At 55.0% G+C, this 27772-nt stretch overlaps 3 protein-coding genes across 3 annotated transcripts in view; 1 reads left to right on the top strand and 2 right to left on the bottom strand.

The window, feature by feature from the left end:
* Positions 1-27772, bottom strand: part of UPP2 (uridine phosphorylase 2) — a 293492-nt gene that overhangs the window by 123905 nt on the left and 141815 nt on the right. The window lies entirely within an intron of this gene.
* Positions 189-3440, top strand: ERMN (ermin). Its single transcript, XM_050339708.1, has 3 exons — positions 189-610; positions 904-990; positions 2793-3440. The coding sequence occupies exons 1-3, from the start codon at positions 364-366 to the stop codon at positions 3224-3226; spliced, it is 768 nt and encodes a 255-aa protein (XP_050195665.1). The 5' UTR covers positions 189-363; the 3' UTR covers positions 3227-3440.
* On the bottom strand, positions 6820-18576 carry GALNT5 (polypeptide N-acetylgalactosaminyltransferase 5). The gene is made up of 10 exons (XM_050339657.1): positions 17688-18576; positions 15334-15500; positions 13548-13667; positions 13091-13226; positions 12601-12720; positions 12127-12244; positions 11604-11927; positions 10436-10516; positions 9190-9351; positions 6820-7640 (listed from the first exon to the last, which is right to left on the bottom strand). Exons 1-10 carry the CDS (start codon positions 18497-18499, stop codon positions 7494-7496), a joined length of 2187 nt encoding a protein of 728 aa, XP_050195614.1. The 5' UTR covers positions 18500-18576; the 3' UTR covers positions 6820-7493.

Raw genomic sequence — 27772 nt, 5'->3', positions numbered from 1 at the left:
CAAACTCCTGTTCATTCCCGCGGGGCTGACATGCCCACGGCCCCGCTCCCGGGCCAGCACAAAAGCTTCCTTGCTCAGATTGTTTGTTTATGTAAATTATAATGGTGCGTTTAATTATGCAACGGGCAGAGCCTGGGCGACAGGGGAGGTGCTGATTGGGCTGGCGAGCTCTGGGCACAGCGCATGGTGTGGCCGAGGACCGAGGACCGGGCACAGGAGACGCGCCTGGACCATCGGAGCAGGGGAGCAGAGCCCGGGGCGAAGGGGTGAGGAGAGCACTCCCCACCCCGGGGCACAGGAGTGGGGCCCCCGAGTGCTCGGCCCCAGTCGGTGGGCACGGCACTGCAGGACACGGCCCTAAGCATGACAGAAGAGGTGCCCGCAGCTCCCACCATGCCGGCGTGCAACGGGAGCGTGCCCCCCGAGGACGGCCCGCTCCAGGGCATCGGCGTGATCGACGAGAGACCAAAATCTACTGGGATGGTCCCACATGCAAACGTCGAAACCAGCCCTGATGCTCCACTTGCAAAGGAAGCTCTGGAGGAAAACAGAAATTCATTGGCAGAGGACATCACCCCGGGGGATTCTGCTGGAGAGAAGCCATGCCAAGGTACCGTACAGGGCTGCTTGTCTCTTGAGAGCTGGGAGAGAAAAGCTGTTTTTTCTATAGCCTGATGAATAACGGGACGTGCTGTGCACGTTAGTTAAAATTCCTAAACTATGGAAGCTGTAGCAGTGGCTCGTAGTATTTTGGGGCACACATTTGAGGGACGAGTTTGTAACTAAAGAAACAAACAATTTCTAAATCTGCTCTGAAAATCTGACAATCTGCAGCCATTAAAACCTGATTGTCGTCACTAATTGCTCCATGAGCCCATGTCTTCTGCTTTGTGTTTCCCAAAGAAAAGCGAGAGGAGAAGGATGGGACGCTACAGCAGGGAGCAGCGGATATCCAGGACACAGGGACCGATGGCCAGGGATCAGGGGAAGGTAACGCAAAATGCTCTCTGATGTGGGGTTTCCCTGACACATAGCAATGAATGGCCTTCAAAGTCAGTGGATACAGGTGGTTATTATTTTTTTTTAATTGGGTCAGACCCTTCTGTTTCAGAGAGCAGTGACTCATTTCTCACGCATGGAGTTGCTGCACCTTAGAAACCACAGCTGGTACCTTCCTTCCTGAGGTTTGGCATATCTCCATACCATGGGGTATCGAAGCACTGTGGGGTCTTTGACCAGGAGATCCCTAAAAGCTTCGTGAGGTTGGGAGATGCTCCATCCTCTGCTTCATGCTCAAAGGAGAACCTGGGGAGGTTGCCAAAGGCCTCAAAATGCAAACTCTTTCCCTACCTGATTTACTAAGGTTGAATCCCATTTCAGATAACCATGGGCTTATCTGCAGAAAATTGCTCTCCAAAACACATGCTCCTCAGTTTCACTCTGCTCATTTCTGGGTGAAAATGGTAGAAATCAGTGGGAGCCAAGGCTGGTCCCTCAGCTGTGTCCTGGGGTGAGTGGGGCTGCAGGGGGGTCACTGCCCACCCTGCTCCCCAGTTAAAATGTACTGACTATATATACAGAAAATGTATCTTCCTTATATATACAGAAGAACATATTTAATTACACTATGCAAACTGCAGCCACTCCTCCAAAAGGAGAAGTATTTTGTGGAGTGTTACTAGAGAAGGAGTATTTTGTGGAGGGTTATTAAAGGAGGAACGCCACGTTTCTGCAAGGGGGGCTCCAGGCATTACTCCTTTCTGTGTCTCCCACCAGTGGGCTCCTGCCTGTCTCTTTGGCTTTGGCAGTGGTGGGACAAGGGCACTGGGCCAGGGGCTGTTAGAGGTGCTCTCCCCTGAGCTTTGAAGGTGGTTCTAAAAGAGGAACAGGCTGTGCCCTGCAAACGGAAACTGCTTTCATTAGGAAAAGGAAAAATATCTGAATATTTGTCATGGGCAAATTAATATTTCATAGTAACTGCCTAGGCTGTGAGGAGGTGAATCATGGTGGAGGCTATCCCACTTAGAGCTGACATCCATATTCCAGCTGTGCTGCTTTAGGAGTGCACAATAAAACCTATTAAAGGATCTCACACAGCTCCCCCCGCCTCCACCCCTCAACCACAAGCACTTTATCTTGAAATTGCAGGCAGCTTTTTAGTACCCAACCAATTTAGTCTAATTAATACTCTGGACCCCACAGGCAAAACGTTGAATAGACCATTTGTTGCAACACTAAAGCATCATTACCCACAGAGACGTGCCAAACAGGACAAATGGGAGATGGCCATCGCAGCCGGGGCAGCCACCGCTGAGGGAGGGACACGTCCCAGGGGGCACGGCTGGGCACTGCGTGCAGAATGGCTCCCTTCCCCTTCCCTCTTTCTTTCCCCTTTCCTTTTCCTTCCCCTTCCCTTTTTTTCCTTCCCCTTCCCTTTTCCTTCCCCTTCCCTTTCCTTCCCCTTCCCTTCCTTCCCTTCCCTTTCCTTCCCCTTCCTTCCTTCCCCCCTTCCTTTCCTTCCCCTTCCCTTTTCCTTCTCCCTTCCCTTTCCCTTCCCCTTCCCTTTTCCTTCTCTTTCTGTTTTCCTTCCCCTTCCCTTTCCCTTCCCCTTCTCCCTTCCCCTCCTCTGGGTGGGAACAGGTGTAGAACAGAGAAAGGCATTAAGAAAGGGGGCCAGCCTTTGGTTCCCCTCACCCCCTGGGGGATGGGGGCTTTGGGGGCACCCCCAGAACCTGCAGGAGTTCCCCATGGGGTGCTGACCCCTCCTCACCTGCACCCTCCGTGTCCCGTAGGGCCGGGTGGCACAGAGGGGCTGCCGGTGGGCACCGGGGAGCCACCAGTGCCAACAGCCAGTCCCAGCGAGGAGGCAGAGAAGAGCCTGCCAGCCAGGGCTGATCCCAGAGGGGACGTGGCCAAGCAGGAGGAGGAGGAGGATGTGGAGGAGGAGGACACTGAAGAGGATGAAGTTCAGGTGATTGAAATCAAGAAGGAGAACAGCGAGGCATCCCACCTGCAGCAGCAAGAGAGCTGCAAGGAGCCATCTGCCCTGACCAGCCCCAGCTGCAACTCCCCGCTGGAGAAACCTGGGGAGCAGCCCAGCCTGGGCAAAAAGAATGACATCTCCAGACACAGCTATTCCAGATACAACACAATCTCCTACCGGAGGATCCGGAAAGGAAACACCAAACAGCGGATCGATGAGTTTGAATCCATGATGCACTTATGAACTGAGGGGGAATTGCCTAATGCGCCAAACCTTGGCTCTGGGTCTGGGTTTATTTTGTTCCCCCAAGATGTCTCTTCACACAACATGAGGTCACTGCTTTTCTCCTTTTTGTACATGATTTATAATACACTGTGAAAATTTAACATCTTGGCTTTGACAGGGGCAGAGGTGTCCATAGTGCAGGAAAATAAATAATCAGTTTGCTAAATACAAACCCCTTCGATTTTAAGGTTATGCTCTTATTTTCTCTTCAACTTTATAACCACGTTCAGACCACAGAACTGGCCGGGGCTCCTCTGGCTGCAGCGCGCACGTGGCCTGTGCCGTCAGCCACGCTGGAATGAGCTGGCAGTGGGAGGCACTGGCCAGGGCTGGGGAACAGTAAGAGACAACTCTTGGCAATCCCCCTGCTCTGGTTTGCTGTGTGTCCATGCTGGCACCTGACAGTGCCCCCACAACCGCTGTCCATGCCCACCTCACGCTGCAGGGATGGACTGGCAGAGGCCAGTGTGGGAACTGAAGATGAGAAGGCACTGAGGACCCTGTGCCCTTCCTGCTGCTCCTCACACCTCCAGTGGTGTGACAGCCAGCACCGGGTAGGTCTGGCACGCACGGGGTCAGAGGTGTCAGCATGATGTGGTGTTGCCTGCCTGTCCTCACTGTGGGCACTGCCAGGCTCACCAGAGCTGCCGTCCTGCCTGTCCTGGGCAGACAGTGACTCCACAGAGCAGTCACACAGACAGGGCTCCTCTTTCCCCCCTCCTCACTGTGGCAGCCCCCAGCCCTGAGGACCCCCACCCAGCCAGCCCTGGCAGCCTGGGGACTGTACTGGTGACCAGTGCCATCTCCAGCACAGAGCTGGGGTCTGGACCAGCCCCGAGGGCAGCAGCTCACCCAGAACATCCCTGTGTGTGCCTCAATGTGCCCCTGGCAAACCTGGCCACTGCCAGGAACCTCTATTTTCCCAGGGTCACCAGGTCAGACTCTCTTCTCGACTAAGTTTAGATGCAAAATTAAAGATTGTTTTGTCAAAGCCAGAAAAGTTTTAACCATAATTTTTGTCTCATCTGAACACAACCCTTCTCCATTTTGAAAGACCTTTGTGTAACCACCATACAGTTGTTGCAATCTTTTTTTAAAACTGTTTTTCAGTCAGATTTGTCTGGAGTTGGGACTTAGCTTTGCTACTGCCATCCCAGAAAACATCTGGGAAAGCCATTATACAGAACCCTCCTGCAGCCTTAAGTGCCTTTTTAAGGATTAGCTTTACATCTCCAGCAGCACTGAATATCGTTTTGACTCTTCTTGTTCTACATAAAGGCAATTATTTATTGGCAACATGAAAATAATACACGGCAATTCTGCATTGTATCAGCAGACACAGCCCTCATTGTGCCATTCACACTTGTTTATTTGCTCCTTGGCCTGGGGAAGTTCTGAGCTTTGCTTGTACCAACTTATACTGTGGGTCTGTTCCCACTGACAGCTGCCCTGGGCTGCTCTGGGGGTGACACCTCCCTCTTAAAGACGTGGTCATGGTCATTCCAACCAGGGCCAGGCTGGACTGGGCTGGGAGCAACCTGGTCTAGTGGAAGGTGTCCCTGCCCATGGCAGGGGGTGAAACAAGATGAGCTTTCAACCCAAACCATTCTGTGATTCTACCATTCTTTGTGACCATTCCCAGAACTTGGGAATGTTCTGGAAAAGTGGGAAAGGCTCCCTGAGACTTTCAGTGACCTTGGACTCACTTCTTACCTTGCTTGCAAAGCAGCACTCGCTCAGCTGAGAGCTGCAACGCCCTCTCCTGCTTTCCTGAGTAACTGGAAAAATAAAAGTGCTGGGATGCTCTGGGGGCTTGAGGGCCTTTCCCACAAGCAGCCCCCCTTGCCAGACCCTCCGGGTGGGTGGATGTGGTGTGGACAGCAAGGGGCTCACAGGTAATGACGAGGCAGAGGGGGGTTGCTCGCCCTCTGGCCATCACGGTGGTCAGTGGGTTGGATGGGGCACACAGAGCAGCCAGGCAGGGAGCTGCCTGTATGGCATGTGAGGTGAAGGGACACCTGGAGATCTGGAAACCTGTCCCTTGGAGCAAAGGCACTTTCAGGCTGATCAGGGCATGGCAGTCACAGCCCCAGTTTAACCTGAAAATCCTTTCTCTCTGTTTCCAGTGTTCTGTGTTGGTCACTTAGTTAACTCACTGCGCTCAGAGGAAGCACTTTCACCTATTATCATTTATTCCCTCTTTCTAAACATTTTTTTTTTGAGTATATCAAATGGGGCCTCCCCGTGACCCCTCTGATTCAAGGCACTCAGTGATGGGAGCACAGCATGACATGCTGTGTCCCTTCCCATCACAGCTCCAGGGGCATTTGCTCTCCTCTAGAAAAGCTGTGCCTATTTCCTATTGCTGACACCAGGGACATCAGGAGCTTCCAGCCCCATCCCAAGCAGTGGTTCTTCCAGCTGTGGTGCTTTCCTCCCTGTGCTCACTGCTCACACAGCTGCACAGCCCAGGCTCTGAGCGCCCCGAGGTGCGATGCACAGCCCGGTGTGTCAGTGGGGACGGCGGGAGCAGCGTAGGGAGCAGTGGGACCATCGCCACGGCCGCTGAGCCTGCCGGAAAAATGCTCTTGTTTCTGGAAGACTGGGCTGACTGGTGCCACCGGAACATTCCCAGTGCTGAGCAACAGCAGGGCCCCAGCTCACTGCCAGCAGCCCCGAGGCACCTCCAGTCCCTGAGCAAAGATCCAACGTGGAAGTGAGCATTTACACAAGCGGGGCACCGGCACGCGAGTGACAGGGCTGGCGATGGGATGTGACTGTGACATACGACTGCCCAGTGCCTGCTCCGTGACAAGTGATTGAATGTCAGCAAACAGAATTTGATGAAATTCATGCTCCTGATACGAGCTGACTGCCCAAACATCGCCTGTGCCATTTCTCTGATGGTGACTGCGGGCTAGCAGCGCTGAAGGAGGGAGACAAAATCGGGAAGACAGTTGCAATAGGAGTCAACTGGGAAAATCTGTTGGGCCAGTCAATATTTTGGCAGACTGAGCCTGTCAGATGCTGTCAGCACTGATCCACCACATCAGAGGCAACAATATGCCATGGCCTTCTGAAGAACCAAAGGAGAGGCATGGGGGTGTGTGAGGTGGGACAGCAGAGGCTCGACCATGGTCACCAGTGCTGTGAGCAGCCAGGGCAAAGCTCAGCCCTGGGTACCCCGAGGGCTTGGGCTGGAGCAGCCCCTCACCTCAGAACAGGGTAGTGGGGCAGGAGAAGTGCTGCCTCCCCCCCTGACCCCGCAGCAGCACAGGGAGCAGCCTCCCACAGTGGGAATTCCCAGTGGGAACAGGGGAGAAACCCTGCCAGGGATGCAGTGGTGTTACCATACTGCAGTTTGGTGTGCAGATCCTGGCTGTGCCGGGCAGCTTGGCCTGAGGGAACTGGTAGTGCTCTTGGGGAGCCCCCCAAAAGCCACGGGGGCTTGGGGACATGGCTGGGGTGCTGGCAGCCCCAGGGTGGGACAGCCTGGCTGTCCACTGCTGTGTGCCACCAGCAAGAAGCAAGATAAACCTTTGGATCCCCTCTCCAGCAGCTCCTCTCTCTGCCCAGCAGAGCCAGGCACACGTGCCCTCACTGTCCCCATGGCGTGGGCAGGACCAGCTCCAAGCCTCTGTCACAGCCCCCGGGTAACCCCATCGAGCCACATTCATCTCCCGCTATTAAAAGTGGCTTTATCGATACACCATCGATCCCTCACAGAGCTCTGGTCCTCATCTGTCAGACAGTGGGTCCCCCGGGACGGGAGCCTGTGGCTGCATCCAGTGTGGGCACTGAGATGGATTTATTTGATGTGCTGGTCAATAAACTTCCATTTTCTGTGGAGGAATAAGCAGCCCCTGCTTTGCTGCTTATGGACTTACAGGGCCCTGGAAGTATTTCTGCAGCTTGTGCTGCTGTCAGGGGGAACTGAGGGATGTTTGCTTACAGTGGGATGGGGACTTCAGAAAATATTTCCATTTAATAATACAGAAAGTGAGTTTTTGCCAAAGTCTCCCATGGTGAGGGCCGATCTGTCCAGGCACTGTCAAACCAGATGAGCTGCTCTTGGTGTTCTGATCCCTCAATATGCTGGTGTTAAATCATGGATTTCAACTGTCCTCTGGAAATGCACTTCCCATCTGGGAGCCGTCCCAGCCACGCCGGCGTCCTCGCTGAGCTCACGGCTGGAACCACGGCGGTCCTGGAGCAACTGGACCCTTCAGTCCGCGTGGTAACTGCCAAACTGCCACTTCTGGTAAGGGCTGGTGGAGTCACAGGCCTTCACCCTCAGGGCTTTGTAAGAGGGATCCACCTCCAAGCAAGAAGGCTGTGGGAGGTGCTGGTGCTCCGAGATGAGGTGGTCGCTCTGCAGGGGAGAGAGAGAAGGCTCAGGGGGGCTCAGGCTCCAGTGCCCTGCAGCAGCAGCTCTATTTTCTTACCAAGAAGGCTTGGTTTACAGAATCATAGAATCAATTAAATCAAGTCCAACCTATTCCTTATGGTGTGCCCTTTTTTGACGTGTCTCTAATATGTGAGATCTCTGCTGACTTACAGAGACTTTGGGGTGGGATCCAATGCTGCACGTGTTGCTGAGCCAGGATCACACCACACCTGCTGTGCTTTCTGGCTGTTCCTTCACTGGGAATGGAGAGATCAGCTCTCTCGCTGTCAGCGTGCCAAAGAGAATCACTCAGGTGGCATTTGCTACATGGGGAATGTACAGCAGGAGATGGGTCTTTGTACTGTGGAGTTTGTTGGCTGATGAACTCAGAGCACAGTTACTGTGCTGAGAAAGATGTCAGGGAATTCAAACACCGGGGCAGTACATTGGATTGTGAAAGAATTAAGAGTCTGAGTGATCTCCACCCTTTTGTTCCTCACATTGACTTGGATTTACCTACCTAAGCCCCATGGCCAGCCAGGTGATGCTGCCACAGGCAAGGGACACTGTCACTGCCCCGCACTGCAGTGACTCTCGGGATCAGCTCATTAACACTGACATGTAGAGTGGGGTCTGGGCAGAAGCTGGATCTTTGTGCAGACAGAAACTGCACTTCACATCATTAAACAACACAATGACTGATGTCAGCAGAGGGTAAAGCACCGAGACTCCTTCAGCCAGCAGCTGCTGAGCTCCCCTCAGACTCCTATTGCTCCTTTCCCAGTAAAATGGGACCACCAAATCCATCTCACCCACGGTTCAAGGTGAACTCAGGCTGGAACAGGAGATAAGTCCTGCCTGAGCCCCATACAGATCCCTGGACATGTTTTTCACAAAGTGAAATATTTTTTCACAAAGTGAAATGACAATTTCACAATTTTCTGTAAGTGGATGACAATTTTCCTGTATTTTTCCCCAAACACCCAAGGTGAGCCTGTGACATTCTGGCTTTGAACATGGGAACTTGTCGATACTTTGTGTAACTCAGCTAGTTTTTCTTTCTTAAATGAAGAGTGTTTCTTTCTTAACTATGCCATTTCAGTGCATTTTGGACAACTCCTGACAGAGATACAGCCGTGACTCTTTGTGCAGTGCAGGCAGTTAACATAAGTATCCATTCTTTTCCGTTCCATAGATGCTTTCATTAAAAACCACTGTGAGCTGAGAGCCAATCAATACCGAGTCATCTCCCTGTAAGTGCTATCGACAGTTTCCATGTAAAACCAGGACGTTTTGTTACTGCTGCGGAGGCAGTGCCAGCGTCCCCCCAGCCCGGCACGAGGTGTGGGGGTGCTCATCCCTTGGAGTGGCACAGCCCCAAAGCAGAGGGGCCCAAGGAATGGCAGGGGTGCCAGGGACCAGCTCAGTGGACGGGTAGTTTTGGCAAAGCAGGGAGCAGAGGGCCAGGGTGCCCCCCAGGCTGGGCTGTCAGTGCCCGGCTCAGTGACCCGTCCCAGGACAGCTCGGCACTCACCAGCCCCGGCTGGACGGTGGCCAGGGACCTGTGGAGCCAGGCCAGGCTGCGGCTCCTGCCCTGGCAGCGGCGCAGGCCCAGGGCCCCCAGGATGCCCGCCGGGGCCAGGCACAGCTCCCCGTGCTGGATCAGCCTCAGCCACGTGTAGTTGAACTTCTGGTTCTGTGGGGAGAGAGCGGGCAGAGCTGTGACCCCCCAGGCTCCACCACGGGGCTGGCCCAGCGGGCACGGCCAGAGCTGGGGGAGCATCTGCTCATCTGCCCCTGCCCTCTCCCAGCAGCAGGGCTGAGGAAAGCCACGAGCCGTGGGAACACCTGCCCTGTGGATTTGTGGGGCTAAAAAGATGAGGACAGCCCCAGCATCAGCTCTGGGAGTGACTCCTGCTGCAGCCACCCAGACTCCCCAGCCCCATTGCTGCATGCCCCTCTGCCCTGCCACCCCCCCGGCTGCTCCAGCACTGGGGACAAAGGGATACATCCCCAAAGGAGACAGCCCCCCTCCATCCATGTTGGGCTGTGCCAGAGCACGGAGCAATCAGCAGAAATTGCCTAAAAACACTATCTAGGAAGGAATGACAGAATCCCAGACAAGATTGAAAGGGATCCCAAAGCTCATTTCATTCCACCCACCCTTCCATGGGCAGGGACACCTTCCACCAGCCCAGGTTGCTCCCAGCCCCGTCCAACCTGGCCTTGGACACTTCCAGGGATCCAGGGGCAGCCACAGCTTCTCTGCCCAACCTGTGCCAGGGCCTCCTCACCCTCCCAGCCAAGAATTCCTTCCCAATATCCTATCTAACCCTGCCTGCTGGCAGTGGGAAGCTCTTCCCCCTCATCCTGTCCCTCCAGGCCCTTGTCCAGCTCTCCTGGAGCCCCTTTAGGCAGTGGAAAGGGCTCTAAGGAAGGGAAAGACTGACCACAGTGGCTGCTTCCCATGCAGCCCAGAGTGCAGCTGGATGTTTTGCAGCAGCACACAAAGCACATGCTGATATTTAAATGTTTCATGTGCAGGCTCATGGATTTATCAGACTTTCCTGTTCCAGCTGAATTTGCTGGCTCGGGGGTTGTTGGTGGCTACAGGCTGTGCCAACAGGCAATTCCTGCTCCCAGGCATTGCCTGGCCATGCTCCCGGGTGGGAAGGGCTGTGTCATCTCCCGGGGAGGGAGCAGGTCACCACAGGAGGGACAGGGACTCTGTGCCATCTGCTACAAGCAGTGTGACATAGTGCTGTGCAGGGTGCCCTTACCGTGTTGTTCACATCACACTCCTCAAAAGCCAGAGTGGTGCCTTCCACAGCGACACATCCTGCCAGGGCCACGTTAACAAGCTGGAAAACAGCAACAAAATGCAGATGTAGACATAAATTGCCAAGGAAGGGGACAGGGTGTTACACTGCACTTAACCTGCTGGATTCACAGGGCTCTCAATAACTACCCACGCCACTATGCAAGGCAAAGAAGAGTGTCCAAGGCCACGCTGGACCGAGATTGGAGCAACCCGGTCTAGAGGAAGGTATCCCTGCCCACGGCAGGGGGAGGGAATGAGGTGAGCTTTAATGTCCCTTCCCATCCAAACCATTCCGGGATTCCGTGCTGTAGAAAGGGAGCCTGACCCTGTTCTGCTCACCAGCTGCCCAGCAAGGGGCTTGTGGAGGTGGGACTGAATCCAGAACGGCCTTTAAGGTGTTTTCCGCCCCCTGCCCTCCTCCGAGGTCCAGGTTCCGAGCCCGAAGGGTGCCGGCTCCCCCGGCAGCGCCGGGAAGGTGAGCGGCTGCTGCGCTCTGCTGGCGGCGGAGCTGCGCTACAGACCCCAGCCGGGCAGGGAGGGAGGGAGGGAGGGAGGGATCCCCCGGGACCCCCGGGCTGTGCGGGACCTCCCGCCACGGAGGCACTTCTGGCCCCCGCGGCACATCCCACCCGGGGACACATCCCGCCCAGGGACACATCCCGCCCGGGGGCATAGCCCGCCCGGGGACACATCCCGCCCGGGGACACATCCCGCCCGGGGACACATCCCGCCCGGGGGCACATCCTGCCGGGGGACACATCCCGCCCCCGGGAAGATCCTGCCCCGCTGGCACATCCCGCCCTGCGGCACATCCCGGCCTGGGGCACGTCCTGCCCCCGGAGGCTCACCTTGCCCAGAGGCACACCCTGTCCCAGCACCGCCTCCAGGGCAGCTCCACTGGTCAAATGCCAAACCAGTTCTCCAGCGGGGAATTCCCCCTTGTATCTGTGACCTGTTTCTTTACAAAAACCCTGCGGGATCCAGCCCTCTGTGCTGCCTCAAATACCCAAAACGCTCCCGAAGGCCAGGGAAGCCGTGCAGCAGCAGTGTGCCAAGGTGCTGCCACGGGCACAGGCAGCCCCTGAGAGCCCGTGTGAAGCAAGGACAGCGAGTCCTTGGGTACATACCAGCCCGCTGGCTTTAACCAGGGGAGCCTCCAGGTCTGGGTAGACGTTCTCCAGGTACCACCTGAAACTTTTGCACTGGAGCTTCTTTCGCAGCTGGATTTGTTGAGTCAGGTCTCCAACATCCACGTTTTTCAGGACCAAGTGGTAAGCGTGGCCGTAGAAGAGCTCCTTGTACTCGTCCAGCCAGACCTCTGCCACACGGGCCAGGTTCCTCTCCACTGTTCTCACCCGGTCTTTCGGGAAGGAATAAGGATTGTCATTCCTGAAAATGTGCCCAACTCTGGAGCAGGGAACAATCTCGATCTCTCCTCCGCACATCCAGACCTGAGAAACAGAGGTCACTGGCAGAAACACGTGCAGATGACGGGTGCTGGCTTTGTGCAAGCCAGGAGAGAAGCACAAAGCTAAGTCAGGTGCCAGGGGAGATGGGGTCTCCAGCACAGAGCTGCCCCTGGGGAGCTCCTGCCTGAGCCTCGTCACCCACCCAGGCTGGAAGGGGTGCAGGCGTGTGACAGTGACCTACCTTGAATGAAATCTCCATATTTTCCCCTCCCCAAACATCCAGTCCTGGGTCATACATTCCCAGCTCAAAAAAATACTTCTTATCGATGGAGAACAGGCCACCTGCCATGACAGGGCACCTGGCAACAGAGAGGCACACAACGTGTCAGTCACAGAGCTGGTATTTGGGTGGCTTTACCCGGCCTGAAACTGCAACGGGGCAGGAAAAAGGCAGTGGAATGTTTTCCCAGCCCTGGGAGCATCACTGACGTGCCAGCAGTGCTGTGAGTGGGGGGAAAGGCTTCCTGGGCTTTGCTCGTGCCTGGTGGGATTGCCCACAGTGCATCTGTGCCTCCGCTTTCCTGGCAAGCAAGGGAACAACCACTTGGCCTCAAAGGAACAACGTTTGGCCTCAAAGTTGTTAAATGTTAAATGTTGCTAAAGTATTACCTAAGAAAGGGCTGGTTTGCAAAGCTCTCACATTTGTGGGTTTTACCTTATTATATCAGTCTCCTTGATTTTATTTGTCTCGATGACCTCCTGCGGAATCTGCCTCCATCCAAAATTCATTGGCCAAGTAAAAATCCCACGCTGGAAGTTGTCCACGGTCATGTAACTAAACGGAGAAAAGATCGGGATGACTAATTCTGAGTCACATTCCTGATTGAAATGTCACCCTTAATGAATGAAGATGAATATATGTACGTAATTAGACCAGGATTTTAACAAATTTCATCAGGAATCCTCTTCGTGTACCAAAAGTCATGAAAAAGGGAAAGGTGTGTGTGATAATCACTGGGGCCATGTTCACGGCTAATGTTAATTTCTGGTGCACAGCAACGTTCCATGTCCCCTGTGGAAAGCTGCTGCAGGCCAGCTGGGAGCTCTGGACTCATGTCTGCCTGTAATGAACACACTGGTGGTCCCAGCAGGGGATTTTACTCAAACTTCCAGCATGGATCTGGGGATTCCCAGGGATGCCCCACCTCATGTCCTTGTCACTGATGACCTCGATGACGGGGCAGGCGACCTTGGTGCGGCGCAGTCGGACCCTCTCCAGCAGTGGCTCCAGCCACCCCACGTTGCACTCCACGTGCGAGTCCAGGAACGTCAGGACGGTGCCTGTGCAGAGGCCGGGGCAGCATCAGCCTTGGGTACCCTGACCCAGCCCCTGCTGACCAACCTCCCCGGGCACCCTGCAGGCTCAGGGGGCTGCCAAGGGTGCCACGACCCCCCTTGGCTCCCCAGACCCCCCCAGCCACAGCCCAGAGCATGTTTTGACATGGCAAGTTCCAACAGAAATGGCTGTTTTGGTGCTGACACGGCCTGGCCAGGGCAGGGGGTGGATCCGGGGCGGCATGGCTGGAAATCCCCCAGTGCTGGAGACACCTCCCTCGCACCTCTGGGAGGTCCCAGGCAGCTGGAACATGGCTCTTGTCCTACCTTTGGCGATCTCTGCTCCCGCCAGCCTGGCCCGTATCAGACCGTGCCTCTCCTTGAGACGCAGGATCTTCACCTTTGGGAACCGTGCCATGTATGTGTCCAGCTGCCCCTTCAGGTACTCTGCACAGGAGGGGAAGGTGAGGCTGGCTTACCCACTTCCACCCACCTCCAGGGTGAAAAGCAGCAGGCAGGTTTTCCCTGGAAGTATCTCCAGACACACTGGGATCCTCAGCACTGGGGTGTGAACATCAGGGCACAGCTGCAGGGCTTCTGGTGCACGGTGCTGTGGTCCCAGCCTGCTCTCCAGGGAAACAGCCAGTTGCTTCAGTGCCAGCTGGTTCAGGCTGAAATGATGAGCCTAAAAATCTCTGTGGGAAATTTCCTGTGTACCCCAGTACTCGGTGATGGGTGTGCTGCTTTGTGGCCTCACTCGGGTAGTTCCCAAAACCAGCTGTTCAAAGACTCCAAAATTAGGGTTTTTTTTTCTCCATGCATTATAATTGCAATTAAAACCTGGTTGTAATTTTGTTTCCCTTTGCCTAAAAACCTATTTTTTTGTGCTCTACAAACTTCTCAATAGTAAGCACCACACCTAAAGATCCAGGGTTTAAACTGCACCAAGGTTTGCTGTGCCTCATCTCTACTTTTCAGGTGCTTTTGTCATGGCTTCCCATGGCTGTGTAGGCAGCTCGTGGCAAAGTCTCAGGAAAAAGAGGGTGTGAGGAAGGTGGCAGTGCCAGGCAGCCCTGGTCAGGGGCACAGGATCTCAAGGCTCTGCCACAGGGCTGCAGCTGCTCCAAGCACTCGGTCTGGACACAGACCTCCCTCACCCATGAGCTTCCTTGGTGGTCCCCGATTTTCTTCAGGAGAATTGTTTGCATTCCAAAAGCCAGTTGAAAAGCTTTGAAAGGCTCTAAGGCTGAAGCATTTGTGACAGGTTTGCTGTAGGTCACTGCTGCTGCTCCCAGGGTTCCAGCAATGCTGAGCTGGGTCACCTGCACTCCCCAGGTTTTGGGTGCAAACCCCACATTTCAGATGTTCCCTGGCTAACAAGCACAGACAAAGGGAAACCTTGGGGAGAAAGTAAAAACAAAACTTGAAAAGATGCTTTTGAGGGGAAATAGTAGGAATGTGTTATGATGATTATATTAAAAATCAGCAAACTGAATCTTTTTCCTCTGTGTTGCCTTTTGTTGCATTGATGGCTTTCTGTGTGCATGGCACGAGCTCTGAAGTCCATCTGAGACAGCACTTCCCCTGAAGAATCAGCAGTGGGGAAATTACATCATTCCTAAATTTTTAAGGGCTGAAGTCAGCATAGAGTTGAGGCATCACCACGCAGAGGTTTGGTATCACCTCAAACGCTGATAAAAGGCACTGGCACAGCAGATCCCGGCTCACCACCATTCCCACTGCAGCTCCCTGTCCTCTGAGGAACTGGGCAGTGTGTCCCCTGCACTGGGAGCACAGGGGCTCGTCTGGGAGCTGCACAGAGAGGGGCACACAAGCCCTTGAGCCAGAGATGCCCTGAAGATGGGTGGGCTGGGCAGGACTCAGCTCCCTGGTGCTCCTGGTGCCTCCAGCAGCCTCTGCCTTGGCTCCTCACAGCCACCCCCAGTGCCCACCTGGCCCCTGATCCCCCTCAGCCCCCAACACAGGCTGCACTTCAATAGAGCCCAAGGAGAAAATGTGATTTCTCTCTCCTATTCAGAATTGAATTACAGAGAACAAATTGCATTTCGCCCTGAAGTTATATGAGTTTCATAAAGGCAGAAGCTTCACCTACCCTTAGTGCTGAAGTCATCCACCAGAATGACCTCCTCAATCAGGTGTGGAGGGGACCTGCTGAGCACACTGTGCACGGAGCGGAGCAGGGTGGACCACACCTCGTCCACGAAGCACATGATGATGGTGGTGGTCGGGAGGTCGTCGTGGACGCGCTGCTCGGAGCACCTGCAACGGCAACACGGGCTCACAGGTCACATCCTGAAAATACCCAGGCTCAGTGTCTGCTGGGAAAATGCACAGGGAGCGGGGGAAGCCAAATGTGGAATACAGAGGCAGAGCTCTGCAGTGTTGGGAGGGGGAACAGAGGAGTGAGGGGGGAACCCCTCCCACAGCCCCAGTGCCCCTCTCGTGGGCAGCCCAAGAGGACGGGATGTGCTCACTCGTTTCTGACTGGGACCTATTCTGAAGAAAATTCAGAGGTATTTCAGGGCTTCACAGAAGTGCTCTGGGTAAATGAAAATCACCCCAGAATTACTCTGCCACAAGCCTTCTCCTGCTCTCTTGGAGCCCTGTTAGGCACTGGAAGGGACTCAAAGGTCTCCCTGGAGCCTTCTCTTCCCCAACTCTCTCAGCCACAGGACTATTGATCCAGGCTCTGCAGGCAGTGCTCCCCACAGGCTTCCTGCCCATCCCACTCCTCCTCAGGGCCTCTCCCCACAGCCCTCCTGCAGGGACACGGTGCCTGGTGAGCACCAGTGTCACCAGTAAAGGAACAAGCACTGTGCACGGATAGGCAGGTTGGTGGCTGGGACATGACACGTTTCCTGTTGGTCAGATTTCAGTGGTCTAGTCCAGTACTCCAGCAAGAATCACAAGAGGATCTGGAGTCTAAACTGGAGGAGACTGGAATACACCAGCAAAAAAGGAACGGGTTGTTTGATTCCCAAGAGCTGCCAACCCCCACTGCCATGAGCTGGCCCTCAGCGCAGTACCTGCCCATGCCACGGGGCTGGGGCAGAGCCTGCACAGGTTCCTGATGCAGCAGCACACATCCCCAGGGACGGGCCCTGTTTGGCCAAGGTGTTCCCCGTGACGGCAGAGCGTCTGCTCCTGGGCAGGTGCGTCACTCCCCGGAGGTGCTTCCTGCTCCACAGCTCCAAGGCTTTGCTTTCCAGACCAGTCCCAGTGCTGGCTCCGTGCCACCACAGCTCTGGTCCTGTGCACAGGTGGTGTGAGGAAGTAGCCCTCGCTGTCTCCCTCCTTCCCTGCTGCTTCCTGGGCAGGGTCTCACCTCAGCAAGCACCAACAGCACCGTGGGAATGTTCTGCGGGATGGGGACAACCACGGCACAATTCTCACCCCACCAACCTGTGGTCTGTGAGCATAGGAAGAGGGACACGGGAGGGTCTCTGCACAGGGCAGGTCTCTGTGTGCCCAGGGGCTGAGAGACACCTGTGGCAGGAAAGGCTTAATGTGAGAAGATGAACTGCCCACTCACCTGAGCTGGCACCTTCCCTGGCCCTCCCTGCAGCTGCCACAGAACCACAGAATGGCTTAGGTTGGAAAAGACCTTTAAGATCATCAAGTTGTAGCATCAACCCCACACTGCCAAGCCCACCTGGCACAGCAGCTCAGGATGGAGCCCCCCCAGCCCCTTGCCCTTCCATCAGCGAGGTGCTGCCCATGCCTTGTCCTACTCTTCTCTATTGGCACTATGGGAGGGAGCGACTTTTTTGAAGTGCAGTTCTGACATCTGCAGAATCAGCTATACATTCCACAGGGACAGCTGTAACTGTGTGGCAGTTTTCCAAACTTGTGTCCCTCCCTACATATACCCAACCCACAGACAGAGCCCCCTGTACTGCTCTGCTGCTGCATGCCCACTGGATTGCACCAGCTCTCAGCACCTGGCTTTTTATCTCCTGCAGGGGCTTGTGGAGCCACAGCACGACCCCCGGGCACAGGGACCCTTGGGGTGCCTCTGCCTCAAGGGAAGGGCTGAGACAGTTTGCAGGTGCGAGAGCACCTCCAGGCAGGGGGGCTCCTGCTGCCCAGACAAAGCAGCAGGGTGCAGGGTTCAGGAACCAGTGCAACAATACTGAAACCAGTCGTGCTTGGAGCTGCACCTGACACAGCAGGCACAGTGTTGTAAGGCACAGAGAGGCCTGAGCCCCATCACCTGCCCTGTGTGCCCCGGTTCTTTGGGTAGCAGAGTTCGGTGGATTACAACCTGATAACTTCACTCAGTTTTACATTTAACAACAAAGTGCTCTGACATGGGCAGGCAAGAGGTGTCTGACAGGTAGCACGGCTGAAGCAGAGGGCTTGGTGCCCCCAGCAGCCCTCCCCAGAGCCACTAAGCCCCTTCCCAGGGGGCAAGGCAGGGATTTGTGCAAGGGGAGTGGATCTTACCCGGCAGGCCTGGTGTCCGCGATGGCTCTGTCCACGGGGATCAGATCGCTGAGGTAGACATTAAAGTTTCCTTCTTTCCATCTACTTTTTGCTTCTTCTTGTTTATCGTCAGGGACTGCAACGGCGTGTCCAAACTGGCCGGGAGCTCGGGGATCTCTCGGGGCAAGCGTTGCATCCACGGACAGGACCCTGTGCATCCCCGGGCTGCCACCCGCCTGCTTCTGCCTGTCCTGGCCAGTGCCAATCACCCCGAGAGCTGCTCCCGCCTGCTCCTGCCTGTCCTGGCCCGTGCCAGCCGTTCTGAGAGCTGCTCCCGCCTGCTCCTGCCCATCCTGTCCAGTGCCAGCCGCCCCGGGAGCTGCTCCCGGTGTCGCACCCAGCTCCCGGCTCCGGCCACCCCGCGCGGCGGCCCCGACAGTGGCAGTCGCAGCGTGGGCACCATCACTGTTCTCATTAGAAAGTTGTTTGTGCTTTTCGTGTGTCGCTGTGGCGTTCCCCGCAGAGTGGGGTCCACGAGGCGGGGCTGCAGGGCTGGAGGGGATCTTCCCCTCTTTGCTAATGAGGATGAAGTGAGTTCTGGAGGAAGTTTCCTTCTGTCCCGTGTTTGTTCCCTCTGGTCCAGGCTGGGCGCCCGCTCCCGGTGCCCGGGCTGCCGGGCCGGTCTGTCCGGCCGTGCCGGGGGGACGCCGCTCGCTCCCGCTGGTGGCGTGTCCGAGGGTCCCCGTGCCCGTCCCCCCGAGCCCAGCTGGCCGCGGGGGCTCGCTGTGCGCGGGGCCCGGGGACCGGCGGGGAGGCGGCGATGCCGCCCGCATCTCGGCCCCGTGCCCGGCGGGGGCTCGTCCCGGCTCCGCCGCTGCCTTCGCCGGCGCCCCGGGCGCTGCCGGTGCCCCCTCGGCCCCATGCCCGCGGGGACGGCGGGCGGGGGGCTCGGGGGCGGCTGGACCGTGCCCGGCGGCACCTCCGGACCGCGCCGGGGCGCGCCCGCCTGCCCCGGCCCCTGCCCCGGCTTCTGCCCGGCCCGGCCCTGCCCGGCCCCGGCCCCCCGCGCCCCGCCGCCTCCCGCAGCAGCCGCCCGCCCGCCTCGCCGAGGGAGAGGCGGAGCGCGGCCATGTCGAGCAGCACCCAGGCGACCGAGGCGGCGAACACGAAGGCCAGGGCCCGCCCGCTGCCGCGGAACAGCCGCCGCAGCCCGCTCATCCCCGGGCGGGCGCGGGAGCCGCCGGGCCAGCGGAGCGGGAGGCGGGACGGCCGCGGGATGGGGATGGGGATGGGGCCGAGCCGGGGCTGCCCCCGCCCCACCCGCGCCGGGACCCGCCCGTTCTGTAACCCGAGCCTGGGGACCGCCTGGCCCCGGCCCGCACCCGCAGCCCGAGCGGGGCATCGCGGCAGGCGGGGGGGCAGCGGGGCTGCGGCTCGGGGGGGACATCCCGGGGGACCGGCGATGTGGCTCGGGGGTCCCTGCCGGGGGAGCGGGGCTGTGGCTCAGGGGTCCCTGCCGGGGGAGCGGGGCTGTGGCTCGGGGGTCCCTGCCGGGGGAGCGGGGCTGTGGCTGGGGGGCCGTGCGTGTCCGTGCTCCACGTGGCAGCTGGCGCGGCGGGCGGTGGGTTGAGCCGCTGCTGAGGACGTGGGTGTGTTTCACATCCCGCTCAATTACAGGGCACGGGAGCCACGCTGGCGAAGCCCGGCAGCCTCCGGTGGGCTGAGCCGGAGAACGGCAAGAAAGGAACCACCGAGGAACCACCCTCCTGCTCCGGCCCTGGACCGCAGGCTGGAACGTGGCAGGCTGTGCTGGCAGTGCTGGCTGTACCCGCCGTCCTGGCTGTGCCAGCTGTCCAGGCTGGGCCATGTGTTCTGGCTGTGCTGGCAGTGCTGGCATTCGATGGCTGTGCAATCCGACAGTGGGAACACCTTGCTCAGCTGTGGTGGCAGCCAGTGGGGACACCTTGCACAGTCACACTGGCAGCCGAAGCGCCTGCTGACACAGTCAGGTGAACGAGCTTCAGGATCAGTTGTAAAGTGTGGGGAGAAGTTCTGAAAACTCAGGATACAGGCACTGAAGTGAAAGAGGAAAAAGCCTAAGATGGGGCTTTGCAGCTTTATTAAACTCCCTTAAAGCTCTCTGGTAATAATAAATGTAATAGCAACAAATGCACTGTATCCTAAATACCAAAGCAGGAGATTTTGTTAAATAAAGGGTTCTAACCCACTGCAGAACATAGGAACACTGAAAAGAAATAAGTGGAAAAAATTACATTAATATTCATACTGTAAAAACATAGCAATATCAAAGCCCAGCCCATGGTTACGTTATGTGTGATGGAAAATAAAGGAAATGGCCATTCTGCTGTTTTTCCAAGGTCTTTCTTTGCCAAGCAAACTCCCTCAGACATGGGAGGGAGTTCTGATTTGTGTGTGTGAATGGTGCTTGAAGACTCTCAGAAAGAGGGAGGGAAAGATAAGATTGCAAAAACTGTCTGAAGGGGGAAAAAGTGAGCAGCAGCTTGAGAGAAAGCTTAGAGTCAGGGCTGCACTTAAATGGAACAATTCCTTTGGTTTAGAAATAAAAGTTTGAGATGCACGAGGCTTGTGATTCATTCACCACACCGGCACTGCTTTTCCATTTTTTTCCCATGCTAATGCTAACCGTCCTTCTGGTAGCAGGAGTGCTTAGGCCTGGCTGGGGTCCCCTCTGCCGGGCCCTGCCACCACACCTGAGGGCTGTGCTCTGGGCTTGGCTCCGTGTGACCCCCAGAGCCAGCCCGGGGACCGGGCAGTGCCTGGCGCTGAGCCCTCCGGACCTCGCTCCCCAGGAGCCGCTGCAAGTGTGTTCTCTGCTGGTGGCCAAGGCCAGCAGCATCTTCCCGAATCTCTGGGTGTGAGGTTCAGCCCTGCCGGGGCGGGGAGAGACCCGAGATGTCCCTCTGAGCTTCGGCTTCCCCCTCACGCGCTGTGACAAAGTCGTCATCATTTGGGCATGGCCAGGCATTCCCTCTGCTCACTCTGAGCCTTGGCTCTCCTCCCTGGCAAGTACAAATGTTCCAGATAGCTGAACAGATCCTGTGACACAAGACAGCTGCTTTTGTAGGGAGGAATTAATTTAATCAAGTACTCCATCATTAAAATAATCTGACAAGTCAGATGGAAAAGCACAGAAGCAAGCTTGCTTGAAGATGAAAACTAACACTTTTTCCAGCCAGAAGTGTCCCAGAAGATGAGGCAACGGTATAATACTTCACTCTGGGTCTCCATGTAATATTTTACTAATGTAAATAATATATTTTCCAAAGATAATTCGTGAAGGAATTATCTGTTTGTAAAGCCTGGCTGACTTGGTAAATTGTATTTCTTCTCTGGAGCATAAGAATCATAAAATCAGAGTGGTTTGGGTTGAAAGAGACCTTGAAGATCATCCAGTCCACCATCCTGCCATTCACAGGGAAACCTTCCACTATCCCAGGTTGCTTCAAGCCCCGTCCAACCTGTCCTTGGACACTTCCAGGGATGGAGCAGCCTGTTCCCAGAATAAGAGACTGCACAGAGCTGAAGACAATGCCGTGGTCCACAAAGGACAGGATCAGACACATGTGGCTGATCCCACCACACAGAATACAAGGGCTCTTTTGGCTGAAAATAGCAGAAAATGGTGAAAACCATCCCGCTCTTCCTCTTGCCACAGAGCAGCTTCTGCTGTATCTTAATTGCTTGGTTACTTAATTACCTCTACATCGTAGCATATTTTCTTAATTCTCCTTACCAGGTATTTATTATTGCTGGGAAGGATTTTCTTTGGTCATCTGATGCTGGAGATGGGGCTGTGTTTATGGGCAGCACCACAGAAGGTCTCAGGCCTTGCAGTCCTTGGCCAGCACAAAGCCATCCCCAGCATCCTGGGTGATGGGGCACAGATTTGCCTCCCAGGCAGCACTGCAGGTGCCAGGCACCCAAACCTCTGGAGTTACCCAGAGCCTGACCTCTTCATGGCCAGGAGCCTGTTCCTCCCCAAGGCTCCCCATTCCACTTGAATCACTTCCCAGATACCCACTGGTAATGGGATGAAGGAGTAGGTGTGTGCTCTGTGTAAGGACTAGGTCTGTGCACTGTGTAAACACAGATGTGTCCTGAAATGTGTTGGCAAATCACAGCTAAGCCCCAAAACTTGAATCAAGACTCGGTTCCTGTGTAACTCTCAGGCAAAGGAGTTTCACCTCCATTGCCAGCCCTTCCCATACATTACCGACTGTAACTTCCATGGGGGATATCTGATTTCTCTTACTATAAAAATTCAGCCAGTAAAACACTAGGAAATACTGGACTTGGAGTACCCTGGAAGCTCACTCTCCCATCGGGGTATTTGGGGGTGTTTTGGAAGTCCCCACCCAGTCAGACGGGAATGGAAACTTTGGCTTGGAAGAAAAGTTTGTGGTTGTGTTCTGCAGGAAAACCACAAAGCTGCAGAGGCAGAAAACTGGGGAATACTGGGCAATTGTGTGCTGGATGCCTAAAAATCTGAAGATGAAGAAACTGGAGTTTGCATTTCTGTTGTGGAAGGTTTCTGGATGTTTAAGCTGACCTCGTCGCGGGGCGGGTGACGGGCGAGGCCCCATGCTGGTGTCGGTGTGCACAGAGCTGCATCCTTGGCTGAGAGCAGCTCTCCCCAAAACGGGGCTGGTTACGTAATCGAGGATTAGAATAGCTGCTCACGTTTGGGTTTTGTTATAAATAGTGACCCTGACTGACTGTGGCTCCGGTGAATCCACCAGCGTTCCGTGTGCTCTGGCACAGAGGAGTGCTCGGGAGTGCCGTCACCAGGACCAGGAATGGGAATAGCAGCGGACACCCTGATTTGCATAGAGGTCATGTTTTGCTAATATGTGTCTTGTAGAAGCAGACAGCATGCAAAAGAGGATGGTTAAAACCTGACCCAGCGATGTTTTTAAATTTCAAATTATGCATAAAGTATGCATTAAATTAATTAAGGAATTCATTAAGAAGGGAAGAGTAAAGAAACTCGTGAGCAGTGTTCAGCATTTAGTAATGCAAGTCATTTTCTATAATTGTTATATAGAATTTGTCTCGTAACATTATCCTTTGATAAATTATTGCAGCATAATATGATATATGTAGCTTATTAACAGTTTCATTAATTACTATTAGAGCAAAGACACTGAAGTCTGGCACACATAGAACAAGTGCTGAAGCAGATGGTTGAAATTAGTGAAATGCAATTGGTTGCTGAACCCTTTTACCTAATTACATTATTACACCAAAACAGTTAAACTAAATTTGTCAAGTTGTAGGCCGAGCACTGGGATGTTTGGAGCAGGGCCCAGCTCCGGACATCCTCCCCTGGCTCCAGTGCCAGGACCTCCTGCAGACCTCGACCTTGGCTCTCTCACCTGCCTCCCGTAGCAGTTTCCTCCTCTTCCTGCTCACAGCCTCGAAGGGCATCGTTTCCACACAGCCTTGCCATGCCCTGGCACGTGTCCCCAGGGCTGCTCAGGGACAGCTCTGGGGTTGGCAGCTCCTGGGGCTTTGTTCTCCTGGGTCAGGGATGGTGAAAAGCTGTGGTGGGTGTGGGGACACCAGCTCAGCTCTACAGCACCTGATGATACCAATGCAAATGGGTTTGCAGCCGCTTCCTCCAGCCCATGGCACACTGCTGGCTTTGTTCCTTCTCTTGGCACAGCCCTGGGATTTCCTTCCTGTGGTCCAGGAGCCAAGACAGAAAAGTCTGGAAGCTGGTTACGCTGTTTGGGCAGAGCCTCCCGAGCCCTAGACAAGGGCTGGGCTGCACACACCACTCCTCCCACAGTGCCAGGATGCACCAGCCTGGCTGCCCTCGCAGGACATGGAGGAGTCAGGGGGAGGATCTCAGGGTCTGAGGGGCTCAGGGGTCCCTGTGCAGCCTGGGACATCCCTCTTGTTCTGTGCAAGGTGGGGAGCAGGGCTGTGTTCCCCACTGCAGGGCGCTGCCTTGACCACATTGCCCACGGGCGCCGAGCCTTCGGCCTCAGTGCAGCTGGGAGTCCCAATCCCACTGCCCCAGACCTGCTCCCTGGAGAGGATGGGGTGCAGAGCAGAGAGGGAACTGCTCCCTGTGCAAATAGCCTCAGGAAGGCATTTGTTCAAACAGCAACTAACGTGATTCACATCCTTATGGAAGTGATGTCAGGGTTCAGAGCCAGGAGAGTTTGTGGCTCAGTCACGGGGCCCTTGGCAAGCCCCATCCTACAGGTTTCCCAAGGACCTGAAAGTGATTTGGGTGAAATAAAGCATTCCAGCTGCCTGGGAATAGAGATTTTCGGGAGTGCACGTGCCTTTGACTCGGTTTGTAAGCCAGGAGAGGAGTGCCAGGCTGAACGGGGCTGGATGGGTGTGTGGAGGGGGTCATTCCCCTGGTTCCCACCTGGAGAAATGTAAGGCACTGCTGACATTAGTGAGTCAGCCCTTCGTCTGAAATGTCACCAGGTGCCATGTGGGTGCTCTGGGGTCTGTTCCTCATCAGGCCTGGCACCTCAGCTCGGCACAGGCACTGCTCCGGAGCCGCGGTGTTCCACTCGCTTCCCGACAGGCTGGGAGCGGGACAGGGAGTCGCTGACAGCAGAGCTTTTAGATACAGTTTAACAGATTTGTTTACCTTGCCTTCATTAGACCGAACGGGGTTTAGGCACCCAAATCCTTGTCGTGCCTTTGGAAATGTTTTCACTGAACACAGCGTTAACTCCATGGCAGGGACTGCCTGTAGAGCCATGGATTGAGTGGAGCTGGAATCACACACAGGGGTTTAAGAGCATTTCCCTCTTTTGCCCTGCCTCTGGCCTCCTGACTTCTAGCCCACCCACACTGCTGGAGTCACCAAAGGCTGGTCCATGTGCCAGTAGGAGACCCAGACATCACTGCCAGTGATCTCCTTGGGTTTCCAGGAGAACCAGGAGAAGGCTCTTGGGGAATAGTCCCACCAAGTAACAGTTCAGACCCAGACCACACAAACCTGGGGAATCTGGGAACTGCTCCCACTGCACAGGTGGGAGAAGGGCTGAAAAATGGATACACAATTATCCTGAAGTCCATCAAAATCATAATGAGCATAATTCCTAATAAATTCCTGCTCTGCTCTGAACCCTGAACCCAGTAATTAAATGACCTCTCAGTTGTTTAAAGAAGCCTGTGCCCATTGGATACTTTAATACTATAAGGAATGTTAAATAATTATCATCAAAATACATTTGTGGTGCCCTGAGTTCTCTCCCTAGAACGGTTTCAGGTTGGCTGTGGCAGCTGGAGGCATTTCCAGTAGGTTCCCAAACCCCCAGTCATGCTGAGGGTGGCCTTGGATGAGCAGGAGAGAGAAAATGCTGAGCCCTAAGTACAAAACATGAAAATCCCTAAGTGCTTCGTTTCTGCCCAAGCATCAGCAGGTGTGTGGGAGCAGTGGGGGAGTGTGTGGACTGAGTCACTGAACAGTCCCATTGGGTTGGGCTTCATTTTAATTATCCATACTGGCAGTTTTCAGGAAATCTCCCACCTTTGTGCTCCCCCAGCTCTACCCTTGGGCACCAGCACAGGCTCTGGTGTCTGTGGGAGGCAGAGTAACAAAGATGGGGACAAACCTTTAGCAGGGCTTTTGGTAGGACAAGGGGGAATGGCTTTAAACTGAAGAAGGGGAGATTTAGGTAGAGTTAGGGAGAAATCCTTCCCTGTGAGGATAGTGCAGATCTCTCCTGTGCACTATGGCAGGGAAGGCAGGCCATTATGAGTCACCCAGAATGTAATAAAAATAGGTTCTGCTGCTGTGCAAAGAAAGTAGCAGGTTCTAATTACTGTGGGGGCTCTCTCTGGTGGGGAGGTGATGAACAGGGGGCAGAACTACCCTCACGCTGCCCAGCACAGTGTTCACAGCACCGTGGAGTGGGAGAAAGGCTGGGAAACCCTGGGTGAGTTCAGCTGGAAAGCCTCTCCAGATATTTTCTAGTGCTATTTGTGATACACACACAACTGAGCAGGCACTTCTTTTTATTTCTATTCTGCAGGAATTAAATTAATTTTAGAAATGGCACTATAACTATTTTCCTGCCTCAGGGACCATTTGTTTTAAAATCATTAAAGACTTTTATATGACACTGCACTGACATTTGACGTGAATAAATTAATGGAATTAGTATAAAACTGCTTTCTTTCTCTGAAGCTTCCCAGCACATCTCTGCACACAGGCACAGTCAGTGAGGGTGCTCACAGGCACCAGTGTCTGTGCCCACGAAGGGATGCAGATCCAGCCCTCCAGCAGCTTCCCTGCTGGAAGAGGATGAGGCACACCCTTAGTGTGCACCCTCAGCAAGTCCCTCTGTGCTTTGGGGATCAGACTCACAGGATGGTTTGGGTTGGAAGAGCCCTAAAGCTCATTTTCTTCCACCCCCTGCCCTGGGCAGGGACAGCCTCCACTATCCCAGGTTGTTCCAAGCCCTGTCCAACCTGGCCTTGGACACTTCCAGGGATGGGGCAGCCACAGCTTCTCTGGGTAACCAGGGCCTCCCCACCCTCCCAGACAGGAATTTCCTGCTAATATCTAATCTAAATCTCTCCTCTTTTAGTTTAAAACCATTCCCCTTATCCCTCTCACTCTCTGCAGGTGTAAGAAGTTGCTCTCCCTCTCTCCTCTGCAGGAATGCAGGCATGTAAAGCAGCCAGGATGGTCCAAAATTGAGATCCCATCTGTAATCTCACTTACTACCTCTGGCTCTGCATGCTCTGACCCAGCCCTGGAGCCAGATCATCCCTGCTGGAATTTCATGCCCCTCAGGTAGCGACCCGATTGGTTTCCCCGCCCTGCCTGCTGGGTGTGACTGCTCCTCCGCCCCTCCAGGGCTGCTGGGGACTCAAACCACATGTTGGTTTTCATTTAGGAAGGGGTCCAGTGGCTGCCTGGAGCCTTCTTGGTGCCATGAGACACTACAAGAAGTTGTGTTTTGTGCCTGTGGGTGAGAAAATCCCTTGCAGACCCACCTGCTGCCCTGTCTGAGATCCAGAACACACGGGGCTGTTGCCATCCGAGTGTAACCTGGGTTCAGACCCCGAGTGAGAAGTGCTAGGGCTTGACTTGGTTTACTCTTTTAGAGGAGCACTCGGTGCCCATCGTGTTTAACTCTCCATGTGCAGTTCCAGATAGTGGGAATGTCACTCAGCTGGGCTGGGCTCTAATTCCAGCTGTGCCTGGATCTCTGGGAAGGCACCCTGCTGTATTTCCTCCAGCCCCACCATTCATGGCTTGTGCACACAGCTGAAACCAGGGGGGAGTTAAAGGCACCCAAAGGTCTCTCAAGAGATCTGATACTTTTTTGTGCTCTAACCCCACCATGTGATACTTGAGCAAATTGCATTATTCTGTGGTTATTTTCCTCCATGGACATGTGTGGCCTGAAGGGTGCAGAATGAAGGGTGCAGGGATGCAGGATGCAGGGGTGCAGGATGCAGGATGCAGGGTGCAGGATGTAGGGATGCAGGATGCAGGGATGCAGGATGCAGGGATGCAGGGATGCAGGATGCAGGGATGCAGGATGCAGGGATGCAGGATGAAGGGATGCAGGGATGCAGGATGCAGGGATGCAGGGATGCAGGGATGCAGGGATGCAGGGGTGCAGAATGCAAGGTGCAGTGGTGCAGGATTCAGGATAGAGGGTTCAGGTCCTGGGGCTGCCAGCCCCCCTCGTCCTCCCTGGCCCTCTGGCTCAGGTGCTGTGGTGTTGGTGGCTTTGGTGGCCGTGGATGTGGCAGTGGTGGCCAGGTCCCTTCACCCTCCCCAGCCATAGGAGCTGATCCTGGCAGGCACTGGAACCCAAACAGGAGGGGCCCAAGCAGAGCTCGTCAGCTTCCCCTCTGTCATCTTGTACTTGTACAGCAAAGTGCTGTTAATAATCGTTTAAATGCTTTGCTGTCAGTCACTGCTCTTTCTTTGTAAATGTTACTCATTTCATAAATAAATCAAAACCTGCAGACCCTGGGTTTTCAGAAACTTGAATGCTTTTGTTAAAATTGTATGAAGCAAATTCACAAACACATGATTTATATTATCTCAGCACAGCACAGGAGAT

The sequence above is a fragment of the Myiozetetes cayanensis genome, unplaced genomic scaffold (assembly GCF_022539395.1).
Source record: "Myiozetetes cayanensis isolate MyiCay16 unplaced genomic scaffold, myiCay2020 scf9, whole genome shotgun sequence".
In the NCBI taxonomy this organism is placed as follows: Eukaryota; Metazoa; Chordata; class Aves; order Passeriformes; family Tyrannidae; genus Myiozetetes; species Myiozetetes cayanensis.
Note: the sequence above shows the minus strand (reverse complement) of the source record. Positions and strands in the feature narration are given on the sequence as shown.

Coding starts and splice junctions, on each gene's coding strand:
- GALNT5 (XM_050339657.1), bottom strand. CDS start 18,499: ATGCGGGCGGCATCGCCGCCTCCCCGCCGGTCCCCGGGCCCCGCGCAC. Junction 10,517..11,603: donor TGGTTAAAGCCAGCGGGCTG/GTATGTACCCAA, acceptor GCTGTTTTCCAG/CTTGTTAACGTGGCCCTGGC. Junction 9,352..10,435: donor AGTGTGATGTGAACAACACG/GTAAGGGCACCC, acceptor CTCTCCCCACAG/AACCAGAAGTTCAACTACAC.
- ERMN (XM_050339708.1), top strand. CDS start 364: ATGACAGAAGAGGTGCCCGCAGCTCCCACCATGCCGGCGTGCAACGGG. Junction 611..903: donor TGGAGAGAAGCCATGCCAAG/GTACCGTACAGG, acceptor TGTTTCCCAAAG/AAAAGCGAGAGGAGAAGGAT. Junction 991..2,792: donor TGGCCAGGGATCAGGGGAAG/GTAACGCAAAAT, acceptor CGTGTCCCGTAG/GGCCGGGTGGCACAGAGGGG.